This window comes from Lonchura striata, chromosome 3 (assembly GCF_046129695.1).
Source record: "Lonchura striata isolate bLonStr1 chromosome 3, bLonStr1.mat, whole genome shotgun sequence".
Classification (NCBI taxonomy): Eukaryota; Metazoa; Chordata; class Aves; order Passeriformes; family Estrildidae; genus Lonchura; species Lonchura striata.
In genome coordinates this window covers 26,806,886-26,828,661 of record NC_134605.1, presented here as the reverse complement: position 1 = coordinate 26,828,661, position 21,776 = coordinate 26,806,886, and the positions used below count along the sequence as shown (strand labels likewise).

Here is a 21,776-nt window from a genome sequence, read left to right as displayed (position 1 = left end):
TCAGCAAGCTAATCTGGAAGTTGGCACAAGGCTTGATGGCTTTTAAATAAAGCTCCTGATGTTTAGATGGAAATGATGTCTCATTAAAATGTTGGTCAGGCAGCTCTCAGTCCTCTTTACTTAGGTACTTCACCAAAAAGAGCTGCCACAGTCATACACGTAGGGGAGCTTGGTTTGATCCTGTTGTTGCCTTTCCTCTTCCTCTGATGATGGGAAGTATCCCTTGGGGTCAGTGCTCCTGGGAGTGTGGGTACAACCCTTCAGAGCATCCTTGGATCACAGACTAAAGGAAGGACTTGACTAAAACCAGGAAAAACCTGTGGCCTTCTAACAACCCCCTCTTCTCACCTCATGTATTCTGCAATGGGAGCGCTTTTCTTGCTGTCCTGCCCAGGGTAAATTGTCCCTGTGTGCTGACTGTGGAGCCAGAACCTGGTCAGCATAGAACAAATGCTATCAGCAAAACTCAGCCAGCTGTGTCAGCTGCCTCTGCAAGCATTCCCTTACCAAAAAGTGAAAATGAAACCTTGGAGTATTGTCTTTGAACAAACAGGTGTGGGAGCAGGAGGACACTGAGGTGGAAAAATGTTGGAATCTGTGATATTTAAACCATCTTGAGATTGTAGAAAGTCTCTGTCTCTCATCCCTGCTGCTAAAGAAGAAGATGTAATTAGTCTGTGTTGGTTTTTAAGGTTGTTTATTCTTGTTTATCTATAACATGTTCTGTCTGACTTGCAGCAGGTCTGTCTTGCAGGATAACGTGTGAGGCTCTGCCCCTCAGTGGGATGTTATAAACATTATATACCAGAAACTACGTGTGTTATATTTACAATAATGTGCTAATATCTATTACTTATGCTGAACAGTGTGTCTCTAGTCTAAACCAATAGAAAAATGCCAACACTACAGTGAAACATGGAAGGCATGAAGAAGAAGAAAAAGGACAAGGCATGCCAAATTTCTTCCATCTTGCCTTTTCCATCTTGCCTCTTGAACCCCTTATTTAGAATCCTAAAATTCTACTTTTGCACCCATTCCACACTGATTATTATTTATATCAAACACTCAGCTTGTAATTCATCCTGTAAGGTTGAAAACTCTTTTCCATGGACAGAGATCAGAGACAGTGTCTCTTGGGGCCCTGTACAGGGGGGTTCTCGACCCCCTTGCCAGGATCACAGACCTTCCAGGGCAGCCAGAGGGATGCCCTGGATTCCCACGTAAAAACTCACTGCTGCTTCCTGGGATATGGGCTAGAGATGTGTTAAATGCCTTTTTTGCCTTCTACCTGTTTGTAAGAGTGGGACAAAAAAAAAGGTACAACCAGACCAACCCAAAGCCCAACAAATAAAGCAAAAGGAGCATTTCTGATTGCTTCTCACTCCACTTGCTGCTCAAGTGCTTTGGTTACAGTTTGGCTGATGAGAGCATGGTGGGACTTGCCATTGGTGGAAGAGTTCAGTTCCCTTTCCCTTGGGAAAAGCAGGCTGAGTAGGGAGGTGTGGAGCTCTCAGTGGCTGCTCTGCCAGAAGAGTGTTTATGCTATGGGAAAAGTGAGCTTATTCTGGCACCTTTCCAGGAAGACTTTGTTTAGTGTGCCAGCTCTTTCTGGGGTTGGTGTGTCATAATTGCTGCTCTGGGAAGAATGGGAGGAAAGGAGATTCCTTTTAGTCTCCAATCCTGTGCTCTGTTTTTCTGTCAGTCTTCCTTAGGACTGGAAGCTTCTGTGGGCTTTGAAGCTGAGGGCAGTTCTCTGTACCTTTAGTGAGGCCAGGATTGCTTGTTGCCTTCTAGGAAATACCAGGGGGGCTGGGGTCATCTTTTGTGTAAGATTTAGGGATGTTGTTAACAACTGTAGTGTGCCAAATCTTGGTGCCTCTGAGGCAATCCCATAACCATGTAGAGCAGGTGGATGCAGGAAACACTGTGGGATGTTTTGTGTTTTTCCAGCTGGGGTGGATGGGTTTCCTTCTTGTGCTCAGCATGCTGTAAAAGACGTGACAGAGGGGAATTGATACAGGTTTTCTCCTGCAGGTAATTGATACAGGTTCCCATAGCTGAACTTGAAAACAGGGTTTTCAAGGAAAACCCTTGGAGTTTTCAAGGCGGTGGAAACCTGAGGAATGGCAAGAAATAGTGCATGTGGATTGGAACTGGTTGTCAGGCTCACAGAACCCATGAAATATGTAATCCTTCTGCAATAATTTATTGCTACAGATCTTGTGTTCATGTCCTAAGTCACACAAAAACCTCATTCATAAATTTAATTTTGGTCCAATTGTTTCTGCCAAGTTTTTCTTTACAGGAAAAAAATCCCACAGATTTCTTTCGACCATATCCACTTCCAGCAGTGAAAAGGAAACCAGGAATTCCTGGAATTATTATCAAAATTCCTTTGTCTCCACAGGGCAGGAAGCCAGACTGCTTTGTTTTAATAGCATTTTTCTAGCCTTAAACATCCAAGGCTGTCTATGTGTCTCAATTTTCTCCAGAAATTTCTGGATGCTGTCTGCATTTTGTTACAGCACCTGCCCTGACAGCTCATTTATACACTGATTTTACCTCCCTTGCCCACAGCACTACAGTATCTGAGCTTTGTAATAAAGCTGTAGGCAGGCTGCTTTGCTTGTGTTTCTAACATGACTTGCTGTGGTCATACATATGTAATATAATGGGATTTGTAATCCCCTCCCTCCCCCGACTGTTTTACTTATTTTCCTGCAGTTTGTAGTTAATTGTCAGTATTTGCTTCATTTTCTGGAATTTATTCTATTTTATAACATTACTATATTTTAGTTTAATTAGTAGTATTAATCAGAGATGATAAATGAGACAGTACCACCTGCTTGGAAAATACTCATGTGTCTCTTTTTGCTTTTTGCCTGCTGATGGGGCAAATTCTTCCTCCTTGTAACCCTATTAAAAAAAAAAGCTTTCAGGGTAGCCAGAATGAAATCCTGGTAATTTGAGGGCAGGTAGTTAATGGAAAAACCCTCCCTTCACATGCACATGTCCACGCAAACACATGCACTTGATTTTTGAGTCTGACTCATCTTTCAGCGTGTGTTGAGTGACCCAGGAGGGTCAAGAAAGGTCCCTGAGGAGCTCCTCATGCCGGGGGCAGAGGATTGCTGTGTGGAAACCTCAGCGAGAAGGATGCGACCGCTCCCAACAGCCTTTGGAACCAAAAGCCCTGCACAATTATTTGTATGCTTGGGGAGAGGAAATGCGTAAATTGCTTTCCTATTAGTGAAGTAACCAGGAAATAAACAGAGGAGACCCTGTTTAAAACGTTTGTTTTGTTCCGATGGTGGAGATAAGCAGCTGGGAGAGCTCTCAGGTTGGTCTGCTCTCCCCAAGTCATCCCAGCTTTATCTGGATGTCAAAGGTCCTCATGTTGGACACAGCACTATAGCCCTGCAAATGGATGCAGATGATTTAGAAACTTGAGGAATTATTGTAACTATTGATTCGCCATTTTCAGGTGCTAGAGCACTTCCTGCATTTGGCTGATTTCATCCCCGCTGGATGAAATGGTGCTTGGAACATAAAAGAAGTTGCTGGGCCAGCTGACAGCAGTACCATCAATTCCTGTGTTTGAGGGACAGCTCAGAGGGGCACATGGATTTGGGAATGGCTGTGCTAGGTGGCTGATTTGGATGGACACACATCTACAAGGGTGGACAGACCATTCTGTGGACAGCAATTGAAGTCCTTTAGTTAGGGCTGCATGGAGAGATAGTTGAGTCTTGGAAGCTGCTGTAAACTGAAAGTACTTCCTTGGCCTCTTTGGTCAGGAAGATGCTCACAACATCTAAAGCCCAAGGATCAGCTTCATTAACTCTAGGGAGAAGTCCCCTTAGTGGGGGAGCTGCCAAGCAGCAGCATCCTAAGGAAGCTGCCACATCTGCTATGCTGGGATCTATGGGATCACTGGAGAAGTCTCAGATGCAGCCCAGGGAATGGGCAGCTGGTTGTTGGGTGTGCTGACTTGAGAAATCTCAGCTGGCTTTGCTACAAAGACATTGCAGATTCACAACCAGCAGCAAAGGAGAGGACAAGGGGCTCCATTTACCATGTCTGGAGGTAAATAATTATAAATCATTAATTCAACGTCTTTATAGCAGATAAATGTGCCTAATACAGCTCTCAGTAATACTTGCTGTGCTTTCTTACCTTGTGTTAAGATTACTTTTAAATTAAGAGTGTTTTAATATAACAGGAGTGTATGTTGATTGCAGTGAAATAACACTGTAAAGGCACTGAGAAACAAGGAAGTTGTTTATGTGGATCATTTGGCTTCATCTGAAGCCCTAAAAAAACAGAGGTTCCCCTGGTTTATGCTTCTCAAGTGTTGTTCTGCACCAGTCTGTAATGTCAGTTTGTATCTGTGCACTTTCACAAAATAAAGCACAGTCTGATTAGGTCCCAGGCCCAGTTGCAACAATGTAGGATGCAGCCACAGGAATCTCAGGAAGGCAGCAAAGGCAACAAGGCAGGGGAAAATATGGGTTTAGGACAGAAATAATCTCACCATGTGGATAGGGAAATACATAACAGGTGCCTAAACTCCACCCCGGGAAAGCTTGGAAGCCTAAATGTGACAGGGTTTGGCTTGTAGCACCTGTGTCCCCTCTACCCTGGCTGCTGGGAATCTCTCTGGAATAATTCCATAATTCCAGCATCATATCAGGAGCACAGAGATACTAATCAGACATGCAGATCTTCAGAAATTAGGGAAATAATGAGCTGAAACTGGGCCAGTATCCTCTGATGGGTGATGTCTGTCTGGTCTGCTCTGGCACAGGAATCTTTCTGCCCCTAAGGTTAGGATATGTGGGCTGTCAGGAACATGCAGGAGACATCTGCAGAGTTTTCTTAAGTGCTGAAGTAGTTGGAGTGCTGATTTCAGCCAGAGCTGGACATTAGGCTGATTCCTGATCCCTGAGATCCCTCTTGGGGCTTTCCCTCCCAAGGATTTTGTCTGGAGACATGGATGCTCCAGCTGTGGATGGAGTGAGCAACCTAGGAGATGTGAGTCCCTACAGAGGAGCATGCTTGCACTGAAAGATTATAAATACCTTATCATTTGATTATTTCTTTTCATTATCCCATCCCCAGTCATTCCAAATGAGTCTTACAGAGGAGATAGAGACTGCACCAACAACCTTTCCCTCTGCTATTGTGTAGCTGCCAGATGAAATGGATAGAGCTAATTTTTCCTTGGAATTAGGTTCTGTGCTGAGATTGCTGGTGCAGTATTTTTACAAAATGCACATTTTTCCTGCTTTAAATGTGCCCAGATCAGGAGGGACAGACAGGTGTTACTGTACCATAGCTCTTTAATGGGCTCTGGAAGCAAGAGGATGGTTTCAGTCCCCAGGACATATTTAATCTTGTAACATCTTTTACTGCATTTAATAGCCTGTCCTACATCTTAATCACTCAGTGTAGAGCAATTAATCCAAACCCTCCTTTTGTCCTGATAAATTTAAATCTCCACTGGGTTTGCCCAGGTTGGCCTGTCTTCCTCTGGCAGTTCCCCAGCTTCTGCCCTTGCCTGCTCATGAGAATGCTTCTCATTGCTCCTCATAGAGCTGGATGATCATACACATCTTGCTGCTTTTTTGCTTGAATGCTTACTGGTTTTGTAATTTTTCCTGCTGTATTTACAGGAGGCTTTGGATGCTGTGTGCACACCACAGTTCATGCAGGATGCTCCTGTTGCAGGGAATGAAGCATCAGCAGAATCACAAGTGAGGAAAGGAGCTGGAAACAAAGCCTGAGAGAGTGGCCCTGCTGCCCCTCTTGCTTTCCTGGCACTGCCTGCTGCCCAAACATCTCTTGGAGCCCCTGCCTCTCCATCCAAATTTATCCCATATAAAGACCAGAGACTGGTGGTTTCACTGGCAGGGGGAGGAGGAAGAGTTGTGGATTGGCTGTTCCCCACATACTTAGGTTGCTATTGATCTTTGTTGTGAGTTTTTGCATCTCTTTTGTAGTTGTAGCAAGATGTTCAATGGTTCAATGGTTTCAGTAATGTGAGAGCTTCTATTTCTGTACTCTCAGGAACCTCATTTGAATTTGGGATTGAGTCACACAGCCAGAAACTCATAAAAGAGGAGTTTACAGGTTGGATAACTGCCTCCTAACAAGGCATTAGATGAGCATAAAAATGACTGAGAGGTTTTGTCTGATTCAGAATTCCTGGAGATGTGGTTTTCAGGTTTGGCCTAAGCTGTAGTTTGCCAGGTGGAAGCCAATGTATTTTTAACTTGAAATTCCTGTATCAATAATAAAATTATCACCTAAACTAACTTTTCTAAACTATGTCTCTTCAACATCTGATGATTGGAGCTTGTGAAATACAATTTTATGAGCTAAGAAAAGTGGCTGTGAGCATCTGTAGGGAGTTGTGGGGATTGTGAGTGATCTTTAGTGCATGTGTTTGGTGTCTCAGTCAGTTTGACCCTGTTTTTTAGACAAATCATGCTGTTGCTGGGATGCTTTGTATTTTAATTTATAGTATTTTTTTCATTTTCTCCTGTAAATGTTAATTTAACAAAGGCACAGCAGAACTGGGAAAAGCTAGAGGTGGCTCTGTGGATACAGTGGTTTTTCAGTGGCCAGATTTGCTGAGGATCCAGGGCTTTTTCAGCAAGGGACACTTAAAATATGCAATTTCATGTAACCGGGAGGCACCAGTGTGAGGTTGAGATTCCTGTGTGAAATCAGGTGGAAAGCTGGAAAAGACAAGCCTGAGAATAACCTGGCTTGGGAAAGGAAGCAGATGAAGACACTGGGCTGGAGGGAGGAATGAGTACGTCATCTCCCTTCCCTAAGCAAAGCTGTTCTCAGCTGGTGCCTTTTCCAGCCTTCCAATGGATTTTGTGCAGGAGCCTGCTGAACATCCATCCCCCTTTCCTCTGTTGTGTTTCCAGTCCAGGGGCTGTGCCTGCTCTTGGGGACATTCCTAATGAGCCCAGGAGAGTCCAGTGGCACAGGGACAAACCCGAGTGTTGAGTTAATGGAACCAATAAAGATTTTACCCATCATAAACCACAGCCAGTCAATACCAAAACAGGCTGACAGCCAGTGGGAAAGGCTTCAGCAACAGCGTAATGGGTTTGATTTTCTGTTTCCATCAATACTGTGCCAAATGTGTTTAGTACAGGCTGAAGGGGAGCTAACAGAGTATCAAACAGGATGGCAACAAAAGCCTTGCTTTTGTCACCTCTAGCACCAAAAAACCCCAAACAAAGCAAGGTTAGTGTTTCAGCAGCCCATTAGTGTGACAGTGTTATCCAACTGTTAGCAAGAGCATTGCCTCAGCTGACATCTGAGATAATTTTTAGGTGCTCCTGTAGTTGAATCTTTTATTCTCCATGCAAGGTTTTAAAACCTTTTTTAAATTTTTTTTAAGCAATTTTTTTTCCAGATAAATTAATCTGGAAATTTTGTTGCACCTAAAGCAAAATATGCAACAAAACCTCCAGTCTAAATCAGTAACATTCTTAAGTGGAAGCCAACATTACATGTCTAGTAAGTTGTATCACAGGCAGCATTTGGGTGACCTGGGGCATTCCTTGGTGACCTTGGGAAGAAGCAAAGCCTTGGGAGAGCTTCACCACAGGGATGTGTGTGCACAGTCAGCCCAGACCTGCTCACTAAACTGCCTGATCCACGTGGCACCTAAACCCAGGCAAATGCAAATGCCTTGGAATCTGAGTCAGACCCCATCACTGAATTGGTAAAGGCATGGCAAAGGCTGCCTTAAGATAAGGAGCGTATGCTTTCTTCTAATAAATAGTTAATCTGTGATTAAAAGCTGGTGCACCTGAGAAAACACACTATTTTTTGTGAAATCTGAATAAAATTCTCTGATTACAGAGGTAATTAGCACCTGTCTGTGTGTAATGTGTGCTGAAAAGGGGAAACATGGCACGTGATGCCTGAGAAGTGTCCGGTTGCCACTGCATTGTGGATATTTGAACCAGGATGTGCCAGCTTTTCCCTTTCCTAGGATTCAGTTTTGACATTTGGTGAAATAGCTCAGCTTAGTTAATGATATTTTTAATTACTGGGAGAAGTCAAGAATTGCTGGATCCATAATCACAAGGAATCTGATCTTGGGGCTGGAGAATTTCAGACAACATCAAGACTGAGAAATGCAAACCCTGTCTTAGTGCCACGGTGCTCACTGTCCCAAAACTTCCTGGGAGTATGTGTCTTTGTCATAAATAGCTCCTAAACATTTTGGTGAGCTTAATAAAATCCTGCCTTGGGCAGATGTCTTTCTTTCTACATGATATCACTAATCCCAGTGTCGCTGCGTTGTGGGCGAATTAGGCTGCACTCTAAAAAAAAGTTTTCCAGCACTTCTTCAGTAAGGGATGTTATGTAAGATGTACAGCCCTAATAGAAAATCACAGGAGACAGGGCTAAAAATGACCTTGGGAGGTCTTCTGACCCTGCCCTGAGGAGGTGGATGCTGCCAGTGCCAGCTCTGAGTGCAAGGGATGTAAATTGAGAGTGTAAATCCAATAGTGCCATTTGATTTTTTTATATCCAAACAAGGTAGCTGAAAGGGGGTGGATTGCAGTGATAGCATGTCTCAGTCATGAATATTAATATTGAGGCAATTAAATCAGATGACTAGGAATTCTAGGACAGGGAGATGCTTTGCATGTCATTGAATCTGTTCCGCAGTTAGTAGAGAAACCCTTTCCTAAATGTGTGGAGCCACCAGTTAGTTACAGGAGGGTTTAGAGTACCCCTTGCACAACCTTGGTTTTCATTTCCCATTTATTAAAAAATTATTTAATTGTCACTGCAGTGTGCTGGGTGTGGATTTGAATGACCAAAATCTGATTTGATGTGCAATTATTAAATTCCTCCCAGCACAGTGCAGGAATCTTAAAGGTCTTTTCCAACCTAATGAATTCTGTGGCTTTGGAAGAGCACCATAACAAAGGGAGTTTGTTGAAGTTGAATGTACCTCAACCAAACTCTTGTTGCCACACATCAAAGTATCCCTACACCCAACACGCTGAATCCTTTGCCCAGGTAACTTTTTGGCAGTTTCCCTCATTTATACTCTCAGTATTTAAAAATGTGCCCCAAGGATTCTGGAGACCTCCTTTAGGAACATGAATACCAAAGCAGGATGTGCTGTGAAAACAGAATCCAGGTGAATTTTGCATTATCACCAAATCATGTTTTTTCCATTTTCTGGCCATGAGGATGTGAGGACTACTTCAGAACAGCCTTCTGTCCAGCTCTTGGGTCTCCCATTCTGTCTTTCCCTCAAATACTCCTCTGGATAAAATCCCTTGGATAAAATCCCTTCCACCTGCTGTACTTAGCTTGTTACTCCAGTTCCTATGACAAGTAGAAAAGTAGGTTGAACCTCTGGGGTTTTGCCTTCTGTGGGGTTCTTATCCCTTTTCCAGGGATCTAGTAAGTGTATAGAGGATCTCAGACTTTAAGATCTTCTCCAGTGCAGTCCCACAGCTGCCTGTGAGTTTTAAGCCTCAAAAAATAAAAAAACCCAAAAAACCAACAGAACCAAGACAAACACAGGAAGAAAAAGGAAACTATCTGAATTACATTACATCCTTGCCCATTCTAAAACAGCAGAGGATAATGTGGCTTAAAGTATATTATGCATTCCTTGCTAGACTGAGACCAAACACAGTCATATAAAAATGGATGAAGCCAATGCACAAATATGCCTTTGGCAGCAATGTGTCTGATAAAGTTTGACATGACCCCCAAATATCTCCTTTCTTCAAGAGTGTGGATGTCAAAAGAAAAAGATGTCAAAAGCTACGTAAATATTGGTGTTGTCTTACAACATGTTAGAGTGACAGATGTGGAGAGAGGGTGAATTGTCACTGAATTTCCCTAAGAGGAAGATATTTTTCTAATAGTTCAGAAAATAGTTTTATTTCAGCCCTGAAATGAAGCACTGCATGTTGATCATGTCCTTAATGATGTTAAGAGCACAGGAAGCTCAAGGAAGGAAGCTCATTTGGTGGTAACCCATTCCTGAGAATGGGAATTTTCCCAAATTGTTACATCCTTAGCAATGTCTTACAAAGGGAGATGGGAAGGAGTGGAAATCTGGAAATCCCAGAGGAGTCAAATCTGGCAGTAAAGATATGAGCCAGTGACTGTCCTGTTTGTACAGGTTGTTCCAGGGCAGAAGAGATGGATCATACAGGTCTTCTCATAAACACTTTTAGTGCAACTTTTGTTTGGTTGGGTTTTTTGAAAGTTTGTGGACAATGTTTCACTTCATGTGTTTTCAATTTCTCCATCTGCTATGTCCTTGACTGACTTTTTTTCCTCTAAGCTCATAACATCCCAGCATAAATATATTAACAGATCCTGAAATATATATGTGTCTAGTCTATGTGTCAAGAAGACTCACATATATTAGGATTTGCTTGCTCAAGCCTTTGGTAGATGACCTGATTTTTGCTTTTAATCAGATTACAAGAGGAGATTTAAGTAACTGTTTCACACTTTGGAAGGGTTAAGAAGCACAGAGATTCCAGACCAAATCCTCAGCTGATAGGAGCTGGCATTGGGGAGTTGAGAACTGAGGAAGAGTTGTGTGATTTGAAGCAGCAGGGATCTCTGCTCTGGACTCCCAACAGACGAGTGAAGGAATAAAACTAATAAGAGGTGTGTGTTGTCTGAGGAGATAAGGAATGCTCAGCCAGGAAATCACAGAAGGCCTGGAGCTGAAGAGAATCCAGAGGGGAACTCACATGGAGGGAACTGGTGGGCACAGCTGGGAAGTTGGACTCGAGCATGAAGTCCAAACCCACACTGACACAGCAGTGAACTTGTAACCAAGGAATTTAGAGCTGGCCAGTGCCAGAGGGAGATCCTGATCCAGTCCCTCTGACAGGATGGGTGCTCAGGAGCCATCTCACATAGAAAACAGTAGAGGGAGGGGTTAGGATGTGCTAGGGGCTGTTGCCTGTGCTAACAGCTGTGATGGTGAGGGAGCTCCCGCAGCTCTTCCCAGGAGTGCCTGTGCTGGGAAGGAACTGATTTGGTGGGAGGGTCCCTGTCGTAGGGAGTTAATTGAATGAGCTGTTCACCTCCTAAGTGCTCATCTGAGCCAGGCTCAGCAGCTCTCCAGAGATGCACCCATCACTAACTATGAAAATCCTCATGCAGCAGAGCATGCAGAACCTCAGATTACCTCTTCCTCTTTTATTGCACAAGGCTATTTTTAATCCAGTGCCTGGCCGGGCATTAATCATCTTTGACAAATTACTGTTTGTTGTCTTCATGTTGTGTAAATTCCCATGTATGTTTTAGCCTATTGCAGTCATGTAAGAGCAGTAAGTGACACCTTATTTCCCTTATTTTACGGGCAGGCTGCAGTAGTGTTGAGCTATCAGAGGAAATTCATGCCCAAATCAATCTGTCAATTTAAACCAGCTGTGCTGCCAATGCAGCTTTGAAGGGCTGTATCAGCCATCAGCACTGCCCCGATACCCATGGATTTCATACCATCAATCATCAATTTTGCTAATTACATGGCAATGTGAGTACAAATGTGTGATGGGAATTGACATCTTAGAGGAAGTTGAGGGGATCACTGAGTCAGGAATGAGTACATGAAGAATTCCACCTACATACAAAGAGGTGCAAGAGTCACAGCAGTTTTTCTGCACCTTTTTTCTTACACTTGAGTGCTACATTCCTAGACATGTGTCTCTCTTAGATCCAGGACTTTGAGAGCAGCACTTCTAAGTGACCCAAGAAATGTCTGATGGTAAAGCTTGTGGGAGCTTTTAGTGTCGGATTAGGGATCTCCTCTTATGTCAAGTTCTTGGGAGAGGGCTGGAAGTGACTCATGTTCTTCACAGTGCACCAAAGGTTGCCCTTGTGGAGGTCAGCAAGTGCCTGGTGAGCAGAGCAAGCAGGGTTTGCTCTTTGTGCAAAGTTTTGAGGGCAGAGCAGGGTAGTCCCTGGCCTGTGGGGGAGAGGAGAACACACTGAGAGCTGCACTGTGCCCCGGCAGGTCCTGCTGTCAACCATCTGGGAACCTCCCAGGCCCTGGGGACACACAGCTGCTTCCCAGCCCAGCCCCAGCTGTGGCAGCACGGCCTGGCAGGAGCTGGGGGGGAGCCCAGGAGCTGCAGGGTGCCCGGGGAAGCTGTGTGTGCCCCAGAGCCCCGGGACTGTGTGAGGGGTGCCTCTGACCCCGGGTGCCCGCATGGCACCATCTGGTCTCCCTGGGCTCCGCAGTGCTGACCCTGTGGGATATTGTGTTATCTGCATGGACCGTTTCCAGGTGGGGGTGGGTTGGAAGAACTCAAGCCTGCGTTGTCTTTCTGTGAGATTCCTTGGGCCTCAGAAAGGGCCACCTTAAGGTGCAGAATCACAAGCAACAAGGAATTGATCAGTTCCAGGATCAGTATTTTTTGATCTGCCCTGGGAGGAGCGGAGTGGGATGTTCCATGGATATTTGAGAGAGGTGGTCTGCTGTAAGTACAAGTGAGAATGTAGTGAAGGCTCTGGCACTAGTAAACACAAGCAGATCTCTGTGGATAATACAAGTTTTTTTCTGTTTGATTTTTTAGAATCAACCTTGTCCTATGTTAGGCAGCTGGAGGCCAGAGTAAGACAGCTGGAGGAGGAAAATCGCATGCTGCCCCAGGTGGGTGCCAGCCCCGCGGGAGTGCCCAGGCTGCAGAGGGACCAGCAGCCCTTGTCCTTTCTGCATTTGAACACTCACATAACCAAAGGCTCTCACATCTGTTTGCTCATCATGCTATATTTGAGCAGGGGATTCGTTTAAGGCTGTGACAATGCTTTCATTAATTTTTTTCCTTTGCAGGCTGTGATACCTTGTTAAGAAAAATTTCCTGGAAACTGCTACTTCTAATTAATTAATTAATTAATCAATGGGTTGGGAATCACAGTGAACTGACCCCTTGCATTCTGGTTTTATTCCAAGTGGTTCTTGTTAAAATATCAACTACTTTTTATAGTTAATGAAAATATTTTGCTCTAAAAGTACAAACATTATAAGTAATAATTGGGTTATATTATTTTTAATACTTTAAGGACTATATTAGCTACATTAATGCAAGACTGAAAATCAATTGAATAAATAAAGAAAATATGATGTTAAAAGTTTTCCTAACACATTCACAAGAATGAAAAGTTTAAAAGTCTTGTACAAAAAATCAAAGACACTTGTAATCTTCATATATACACATACCTACCTACTAGAATGTATTTCTATTATATTTCATTAAATAGTCCTTAGAAAAACCTTTAGAAAAATCCTTAGAAAAAACAGATCTTCAAATGAAGTTGCCCACTGGAAAAGAAAAGAAGTTGGATTTTGTTTAAATTTAACACTAGTCTTTGGTCTGACGAGGAAAAGTGCACTTTGTTGGACTTAATACCATTGTTTGACTGTAAAATCCAAGGTAACAGTGATGTAGTAAGAAGTAAAATCTGCTGGCTCAGATTTGTTGCCCTTTTCCTAAGGCAGATTTTAAGTAAAGTGTGGTGGCTTTTCCCCACACCTTTCATATGACAGCTGGAAGGGCCTCTACAACTCTTTGCTTGGTGACCTTGGGCACTTTGCTTCTCTCTACCCTAATTTTTGGATCTGGAAAAGAAGGACAGCAGGAAATGTCTACTTATTAACATGTAAACAATTTTCAGTAGGAAAGACAAAGTTTGATCCTCAGTGATAACTAATATTATTTTCTTTTCAAGAATGAAGTTCAGGGCAATGTTAGCAAACCCACCCAAAAATACTGTGTGGTTTGTATTGGGTCTGGAACAACAATGGAAGATAAATTGTGCAGAACATTCTTCATGGGCCACATCTTCCAAATCTTTAGATGTGTCCTTGTGTTTTATGTTTGATTTGTCTGGGTTTGAGGTGCGGAGGCAGAACGCACAAAAAGCATTCCCAAATCTTACCAAAGCCTGGAAAACCCACCCTGTGTGCATTGGGTTCAGAGAAAATACCTTGACTGGGTGCCAAACCAGAGAGTAGTCCCTGTAAAACCAGCCTGGCACCTAAGCCTGTAGCTCTTGCAAAAACTATTGGAACAAAATATGCTGGGTGTAGGGTTTTGAAGGGGAAGAGTGAGGTGAAGAAGCCTGGAAACTACTTTTTGTTTTCAATAGTCAGGTCAGTTTGTCTTATGTGTGGTTCTGTTGGCACAAGGCTCTGTGGTAGAGTTCAGAAAAACCTCCTCATATCTCTGGGTATTCATTGTAAGACTTAATGAGTGGCAAGAGTTCACATTTCCTGACATATTTTACTTTTCCTCCTGGTTGAAGTCATGGCTTTGGGAAGAGGAAGGAAGTGTAGACACCAAGCTTATTCTGACTTTGCTCTCATCACCTCAGTGTTACAATTGCCTGAGCTTGTTTTGGAGGTTTGTTATTCCTGTGGGTCCCACCTTGCACATGCTCACCTCAGTGGTGATCAGGTCCTGTCACAAAGAGAAGGATGCAGGATGGAAATGCATAAACTCATTCCATTTAATGGGAGGAATGGGAGTTTGTTGGGCATGAAGCCAAGCCAAGTGCTTTTGACAAATAAACTGAAAATTTACAACAAGCTCCACAACTGATGAAGGTTTTTGGCACGGCTCTTATTAGTTACAGTGTACTGCCTTAAAATTTCAGGACTGCCTCTGTGAGAGATGCCTTTTGCTTTTGCTTTTGCATAGTCCCTCTCTGATGGGGTGCTGGAGGACTGGGAGGGTTTGGCACTTAGGAGGGAGGTGAGAACTCACATTCATGAGTGTGGAACCTCTGCTGTCTCTGCTGAAGAGCCCTGGCCTTGTCTCAGGCTTTTTTCTCTCCTCCTGCCATGCTTTCCTTCTTTTCCCTTTCTGCTTTCAAGGTCCTTTCTTCTCCCCCTTTTCTGCTTATGTGTCACTCATGGAAATGCACTGACACATTTGTTGACACCTCTCCAGACAAATCATTCTGTTCCTCTTTCACTTAGATGTGGTTCTTTTCTAATTTCTTTTGCTTTGTTTGTCTCTCTCCATATGTATTAGTTTTCTTTTCAAAACCCCACAGACCTCTAATGTAAAGATTTTATTAATATTTAGGGGCAAGGCCATTTCCAAAGCAAATGGTTTTAAGTGCTGCCATTGCTGTTCAAATGGAACCTGAGTTTCAGCTCTCTCTGCTGTACCAAAGGGCTGCTTTGTCAGGGGAATTGCAGTACCATCGCTGAGTCAATATTTTAGTTTGACCAGGTAATAGAAAAGGTGTAAAAATGGGAATATTCACTTAAGCCTGTTAATGTCTCTTGCTGTGCTGCACAGTGGTTGAGAAGGTGGTTCAGAGCATCGGAGGGGGTTTCAGAGTACAAGGAGCCGTAAGTTGCAGTTTTGGTGAGAGCTGTTCTTTTGCTGTTGATGTTCTGTTTTCCTTCTCTCCAATAACAAGATATGATCCAGACCCTTTCAGTTTCTGGCCACAAACAGGACTTTTGAACAAGAAAGCAGTTACTTTTCAAGATTTATGGCATGCAGCTGGGTCTTCTATTGGGAATGCCAGACTGTGCTGGCTGTGGTCAGGCCAAGGGGTGAGCAGCTTGCAGTGGTGCCCCTGAAACACTCCTGTGGGCAAGGCTGTGGACAGCAGGGCCTGGGGGCTGCAGGGCTTGAGCAAGAACGTTTCTGGTTAGCTGGATGGAGTTCAGGCCAGAGTAGCTCCCAGTGGGGCTGAGGCAGGAGCAACACATGAGCTCTGGCAGTGCCTTCTGCTGACTGAAAACACACATGGAACTTCAGCACCACTGGGAATCGGGCTGTGCAGCTGACGTTGAAAAGGGAAAATGCAGCATCAGCAATGCTCTAACCACCTACAGCATGTTGACCCTGGCTGGAGGCTAGGTGCCCCCCCAAAAGCTGCTCCATCAGTCCCTTCCTCAGCTGGTCAGGGGAAAAACACAGTGGAAGGCTCATGGGTTGAGATAAGGACAGGGACAGATCACTCCCCAGTTACTGTCATGGGCAGAACAGACTTGGCCTGGAGAAATTCATTTAATTCATTGCCACTCTAATCAGAGTAGGATAATGAGAAATAGAAACTAAATCTTAAAACACTTTCCCCTCACTGCTCCCTACTTCCCTGGCTCAGCTTTACTCCTGATTTTCTCTATCTCCTCCCCATCAGCAGAACAGGGTGGACAGGGCATTTTTTCTTCCTTCTTGAATATGTATCCCATTTACACTGAGCTGCAGGGCTGAGAACTGGGAAGCCATCCCTAAAGCCTTCCTGTTAATAAAACCCTAAATCTTCCTCTACCATTCAGATCTTATCACACTGGTCCGCTACATCAGGACATAACACCTATTCTGTTGTAATGAAGATGCTCAGAGATAATTAATAAAATATTTAGGGATCAAAGATTAGATTTGGATCCCAGTTGCAGCACCCTGAGCTGTGACAGCCCTGTTATGTCAGTGAGTATCTTCAGAGGCCTGGAAAGAGGAGTGTTTTCCCAGACTCGCTGTGGTGCATAACTGCTCCCTATGTCTTTTGCTGGGGGAAGCCAGAGCAGGATCTGGCATCCACATGTCAATTAGCTGAAGATATCCCTGAGTTTTTGTAGGGGTGGTATTTCAGGGCTGATCAGCTCAGCTGAAATGCTCTGGGAATGTGGACATCTGTCATATAATGACAGTGAGTGCATTTGCAAAAGACAAACTTGGCAAGTCACCCAATTTAAATTGCTTCAGTTCTTATTTGTTTCATGGGAGAAGGAGGAGACTTTTCCCCTTCCAGCTCTTTGTCCTTGCAATTCAGCTTTCCCTTTCAGTGAAGGGGAGGGAAAACATTGCCAGGATGCTGCAGACAAAGTGCCAGGGGGACTGGAGCTGGAATGCAGGGAGTGAGCTCCTGGACCAGGAGGCAGTTCTGGTGCTGGGCTCAACTCAAGCCCTTCTGCTCCCTCTCATCTGGGCTCTCCTGCCTCTGTTTCCTCATTCTTGCCTTTCCAAGGCTTTTGGTCCTTTTCCATCTCTTTTTGCTGTATTTATTTCACTTACACTATTGATTCAGGCCCCTTTTTATGGGGTTTGCATCCTTGTTAGTCCATGCCAGTCCTGGTATGTTAAACTGGAAAATGGCAGGTGTGACTCTTTGGCACACATTAGTTTATTTTTAAGCTCTTCCAACATTTCCATTTCCTTCTTTCTTCCCCCTTCCATTAGATTATCACATTTTATTTCAACCCACTTCCAAATCTTTCAAAAATCTTTCATTGAGGTCTGTGTTTTATATTTTCCCTTTTCATGACATTTATAAATTATAAATCTAATTAGAGATGGGAACTGTTTGGTTAGTGTTCTTTTTCCTAAAATCTGTGTCACTTGCAGTCCCATAGTGTTTTTCTCCTGACTTCCTTAGCATGTAGAATAGGAAATCCTTCAACCAAACTGTAATTAAAAGCCATTGAACAAACTGATGTTTCCTAATTATGTCATCAAATATTTGCTGAAAGAAAGTGAATCAAGAGCATCCACCCACCCAGTTCCTTCATGTGCTCCCATCCCCAGTGTAACTAATAGGCCATTAGTAAAGGGCTCCAGTTCCCAGCAGCTGAGGTTCTGGGCAGAGCCTTTATCTCAGGGTGTCCGTTGTGCTGGAAGACACAAGTTCATGAGCTTCAACTTACCAAGACACAAATTCAAGAAAAACTTGGACTACAGAGAATTGCAGCTCTCAGAGGACAGATAGTGCTTTTTTCTAGTTATTACTCAAAAAGTCTGGAATTACTTTGTCCTTGGGATTTTTTAGTAGACTCCATGGAATCATCTGGATTTTACATGTGTAGCCTCCAAGGTGTGGAACTGCCACAGCCCAGAACATTTTCCTCTTACCTGTTCATTATCAAAAGAGGTTTCTGAAGGGCTTATTGGAAATGGCTGTTTCTGAGGGGGCGAAGCCAGCAATGGTTTTGGCCACTCAAAAATCTGAGTCTGTCTCCAACCCACTGTGAGAGTGTGTGGATTTTGACAGCAGGTTTCTGCTGAGGTCTTTGAGGACAGCTGAAAAACTGCAGTGTTTGAAGATTAGGTATTTTAATTGACAGGAATGTTCCCTAAAAAAATGTCACTGTTTTCTTTAGTGTGTTATTAATCCAGCAGAGCAACATGCTGCAGTTATTGCTTTCTGGTTTTCCTTTCTCCTGCCTGTTTGAAACACGCTGACAAACACTGTCTGTGTTTGCTTTGAGCTGTACAGGGAAAATGAGGGCTGGGGAAATCAGGAAAAAAAGCTTTGAAAATCAGGTAGTGATTGAACTGGTGTGGCAGCTACCCAGCAGGAAGGATCTGCTTCCCAGTAAACCACTTGCCTCTAGGATAAGAGGCTGCTGCACAATGAGGTAGGGCTTGGATGGTGAGTGAACAAGCAGTACCCAGCAGGCAGGAAAATCCTGCTCTCTTGGAAGCTTTGATGGTGTGACTGTGAGTGTCCTTGAGGCAGCCATGGATTGCTTTTCCCTTCCTGGCTCTCCCTGTGTGCCAGGCACCTCTGGAGGGGCTGGCACATGGACTCCTATGGACTGAGCTGGACACTGGGCTGGGCACTACAGTGGCTTTCATTCATGACTGTCCTTTTCAACAATACAGACTGAAAAAATGGAACTTTCTACTGACTTAAGTAGAAAAGGTCATGATTAATTCTCTCCATCACAAAATACCCTGTTTCACACAGGGGTCTTTATTCTGACCCTGACCAGGGTACAGGGCAGGGTTTACCTCTGGCACTGTGGGAAAATGGCCTGAGTAGTAACATTTTGCAGTTAGTGTGAGTGAAATGCTAAATTTCCATTCATTTGGGCTTTTTTTAGGTGATATTACAGGGCTGAGTCAGATTTCCTGTTCTTTCTATTCACAAGAGTCACGTTTTGGCATTAGATATTTTGTAGATTTACATCTAACAGCAAATGGATCTTTGCATTCAGGGATTCTGATCTTTGTGGGAAGACATACACGGGATATAGTGTGGGTTTTATCTGCTCTCTGCAGTGGGATGACCTGCACACAGATCCCTGTAGGCTCAGAAGAGGCCATGTGCACACTGCTATGCTTGGGCACAAGGGCTGGCCAGGGCCAGTAGGGAAGGCTGGTTGTGTGAGATGAGCAAAAAAGTAAATGATTTCTCAGGTGCTGATGTTATACAGTTGTTTGTTCACAATTACTCCAGATTTTTAAAGTTTTTAGAGCTTTCAACACTACTGAGCTATGGCTTCATCCTTCCTGTCTGATTTGGATCCACTTTCACTGTTTGTCACCAGATAAGAAAAGATCTGTCACAGGGAATATGCTTCCAGTGGCTAGATGCAGGTGCTGTGTGGAGCTAGGGAGGAGGAGGAAGGGAGAAGATTGTTCTTCCCATCCTCGAGGTCCTGTTCAGGATCCAGTTGTACTCAGGGCTGGGCAGTGACAGGGGCCTCAGTGCAAGGACACCAAGGGCAGGTTTTGGTGGAAGGTGAAATGTGTCCCTGCTCTCTCTGGGAAGCAGCAGCTGTGCCAGAGGCTCTGCAGAACTCAGTTCCTTGTCCCCCAAGGCCCCATGCTTTGGCAAAATGTCTTTTCCTTCTGCTTTGCTTCCCTGCCTCTGGAACTCCTAACAGCAATGCTGGAGTGTCTCCAGCTCATAGGGCCCATGCTCAGGCTAGGCATCCCCCTCATCCCCTGGAATAAGCTTCCTCCAAGGGAGGCAGAAGCTTTACTACCTCAGTGGAGTGGCCTCACCTGGCATGAGAAATCCCTGAGCTGGTGAAGGGCCTTCAGGGCTGCAAAATCTGCCTTACTTTTTCAAGAAAACTTATGTCTCTTATCAAGGACAGGGAAAGGAAGGAGAAAGATGTCCACAGGGGAAATAATAATTTTCAGTCTCATACCAGTATGTGCTGGCTGCTTGAAGCATTGTGTTCACAAGTTTCTCATTCTCATGAAAGGAGACAAAAATGTGCTACATTTGGCAGGGAAGAGGCTGTGGAACACAACTGCCTGGAGGAAGGCTTGAACTCTGAGAGCAGCACCACTTGCATGAGGTTTGGATTTTATTGTGTTCAGGAGGCTTTACATGTCTAGTCAGTACTCATTTTCTCTGCATTTTAATGGCAATATTTCTATTTTCCATTCAAAACTGACCAAAATATTTCCTGCCTCTGGAATTAGTAAAGAAACAGAATATTTTAATTGGTAAAAGCTCCAAAGCTGACAGACTGAATTTATCCTAACCCAGACTTGTTACAATCTGCTTTATTACCCCTTTTTCTTAAACTTTAATTTCCTTTCTCAAAGTACAGCATTAAGTCTGGCCAGTCACTAACAGATCTATAAATCCTTCCCAAAGCAAAATAAGTCCTAAACCCCCTCCCATACCTCACAGCAAACTGCTCCTAGTCCTTGCTGGGAGGATTGCAGGATGCTGCCCTGCACAGCCTTGAGTGTGTGCTGCTTTGTCAGCCTGGTTATGAGATCCATTAGTGCCCACTCTAATGAGCTACATGGATCCAGTGCTTGGCAGGAGGACAAATTTGTCTATGAAATGAGGTTTCAGATTCTGGCTTAATGTACCTTTTCTATGGGTTTAGCATATGCAGCATTCTGGGGTTTGGTGCTTTTTAATGTATTTAATTTTTTAAGTGCTTTTTTAAGATATGTGAGGTCCAGTCCAGATGACTGTGGGGGTCAAGTTGATGTGTTGGGTGGCTGGGAGGGTTCTCTCTGCCCCTTGGTATTGCTCTGAGCCTGCACTATTGCTTCCAGTGGCCTTAGCATATCCCAAGAGCATTAGGAACTAGCTTTGGTCTGGGTTACTTTCCAATGAATTTTCAGGCAAACTGGATCTGTGAAGTTCAGCCTCGTGTCTTTGCTCTTTGCCCTTTTTCTCCCACACTCACCTTCATCTTTTCCTATTGTTTAGATTAGAGACAGCCCCCAAAATCTCTGCCCTGCACTATGTGCTTGCTCAGCAGGGCAAATGACTGCACATGGGGCACTGATCCTCATCAGAGGCTCTTTCCACTTTTCCACTGTCATTATTTTTCCTTCAGAAATGCATTTCCCACACATTCCAGCAGGAATTACTGCTACATTATTCCCTCGGTCTTTGAACCGTTTTGTTTCTTTGTATTTCTCTCTCTCTTTTTCTTTTTCTTTTTTTTTTTTTTTTTTTACCCCGAAGTTCTACATGAGGAATGAAAGGGAAGAGCAGGGCGGGGTGGGAGCGGGGCTGGGGCAGTCCCTACAGCTGCAGCTCTCACATTGCTGCCCACTGATGCAGCAAGACTATTTTTAGCATTTCTTCAGAGCCGCCTGCTTGCTCAGGTTACAGGAGATGCTTTACATCCTGCAAAGTTGGAGGTGACTGGGCTGGAAGAGTTTAGGTAGCTTGCGTTTTTTTAGCAGTGTCTTGAAGAGCCCTTCCAGGTGTCCACTGGGAGGACAAAGCCCCTGAGGCTGTCGCTGCTGGGGACAAGTTGACATCTCTCAGGCCAAGGGGGCCATGGCCTTGCTTGGAGGAACTGGAGGCAGGGAAGGAGGGAGCTGGCAGCCTGGAGCTCCTGACTCCTTCCCTGGTCGGCTGCCACTCAGCTTGTGTTGCAAACCTCGCAGCAACGTTCAAAAATAAGAGTTCTGCTGAAGGAACAACCTCCAGAATTACGGAGATAAAATTAGACCTAAAAACCTTACACTGAGGTTGAAATTATCTCACTAAACTTTGTAGCA

General features: G+C 44.1%; 1 protein-coding gene across 4 annotated transcripts in view; it reads left to right on the top strand.

Moving 5' to 3' along the window:
* CCDC85A (coiled-coil domain containing 85A) overlaps window positions 1-21,776 on the top strand; it is a 69,274-nt gene that overhangs the window by 39,566 nt on the left and 7,932 nt on the right. For 2 of the 4 annotated variants that reach the window (XM_021527516.2, XM_021527517.2), the window contains exon 3: window positions 12,612-12,688. The exons of the other annotated variants lie outside the window; for them this stretch is intronic. In XM_021527516.2, coding sequence (XP_021383191.1) covers window positions 12,612-12,688 — 77 coding nt within the window. The remainder of the gene's footprint in view (window positions 1-12,611; window positions 12,689-21,776) is intronic. 4 annotated transcript variants of the gene reach the window in all.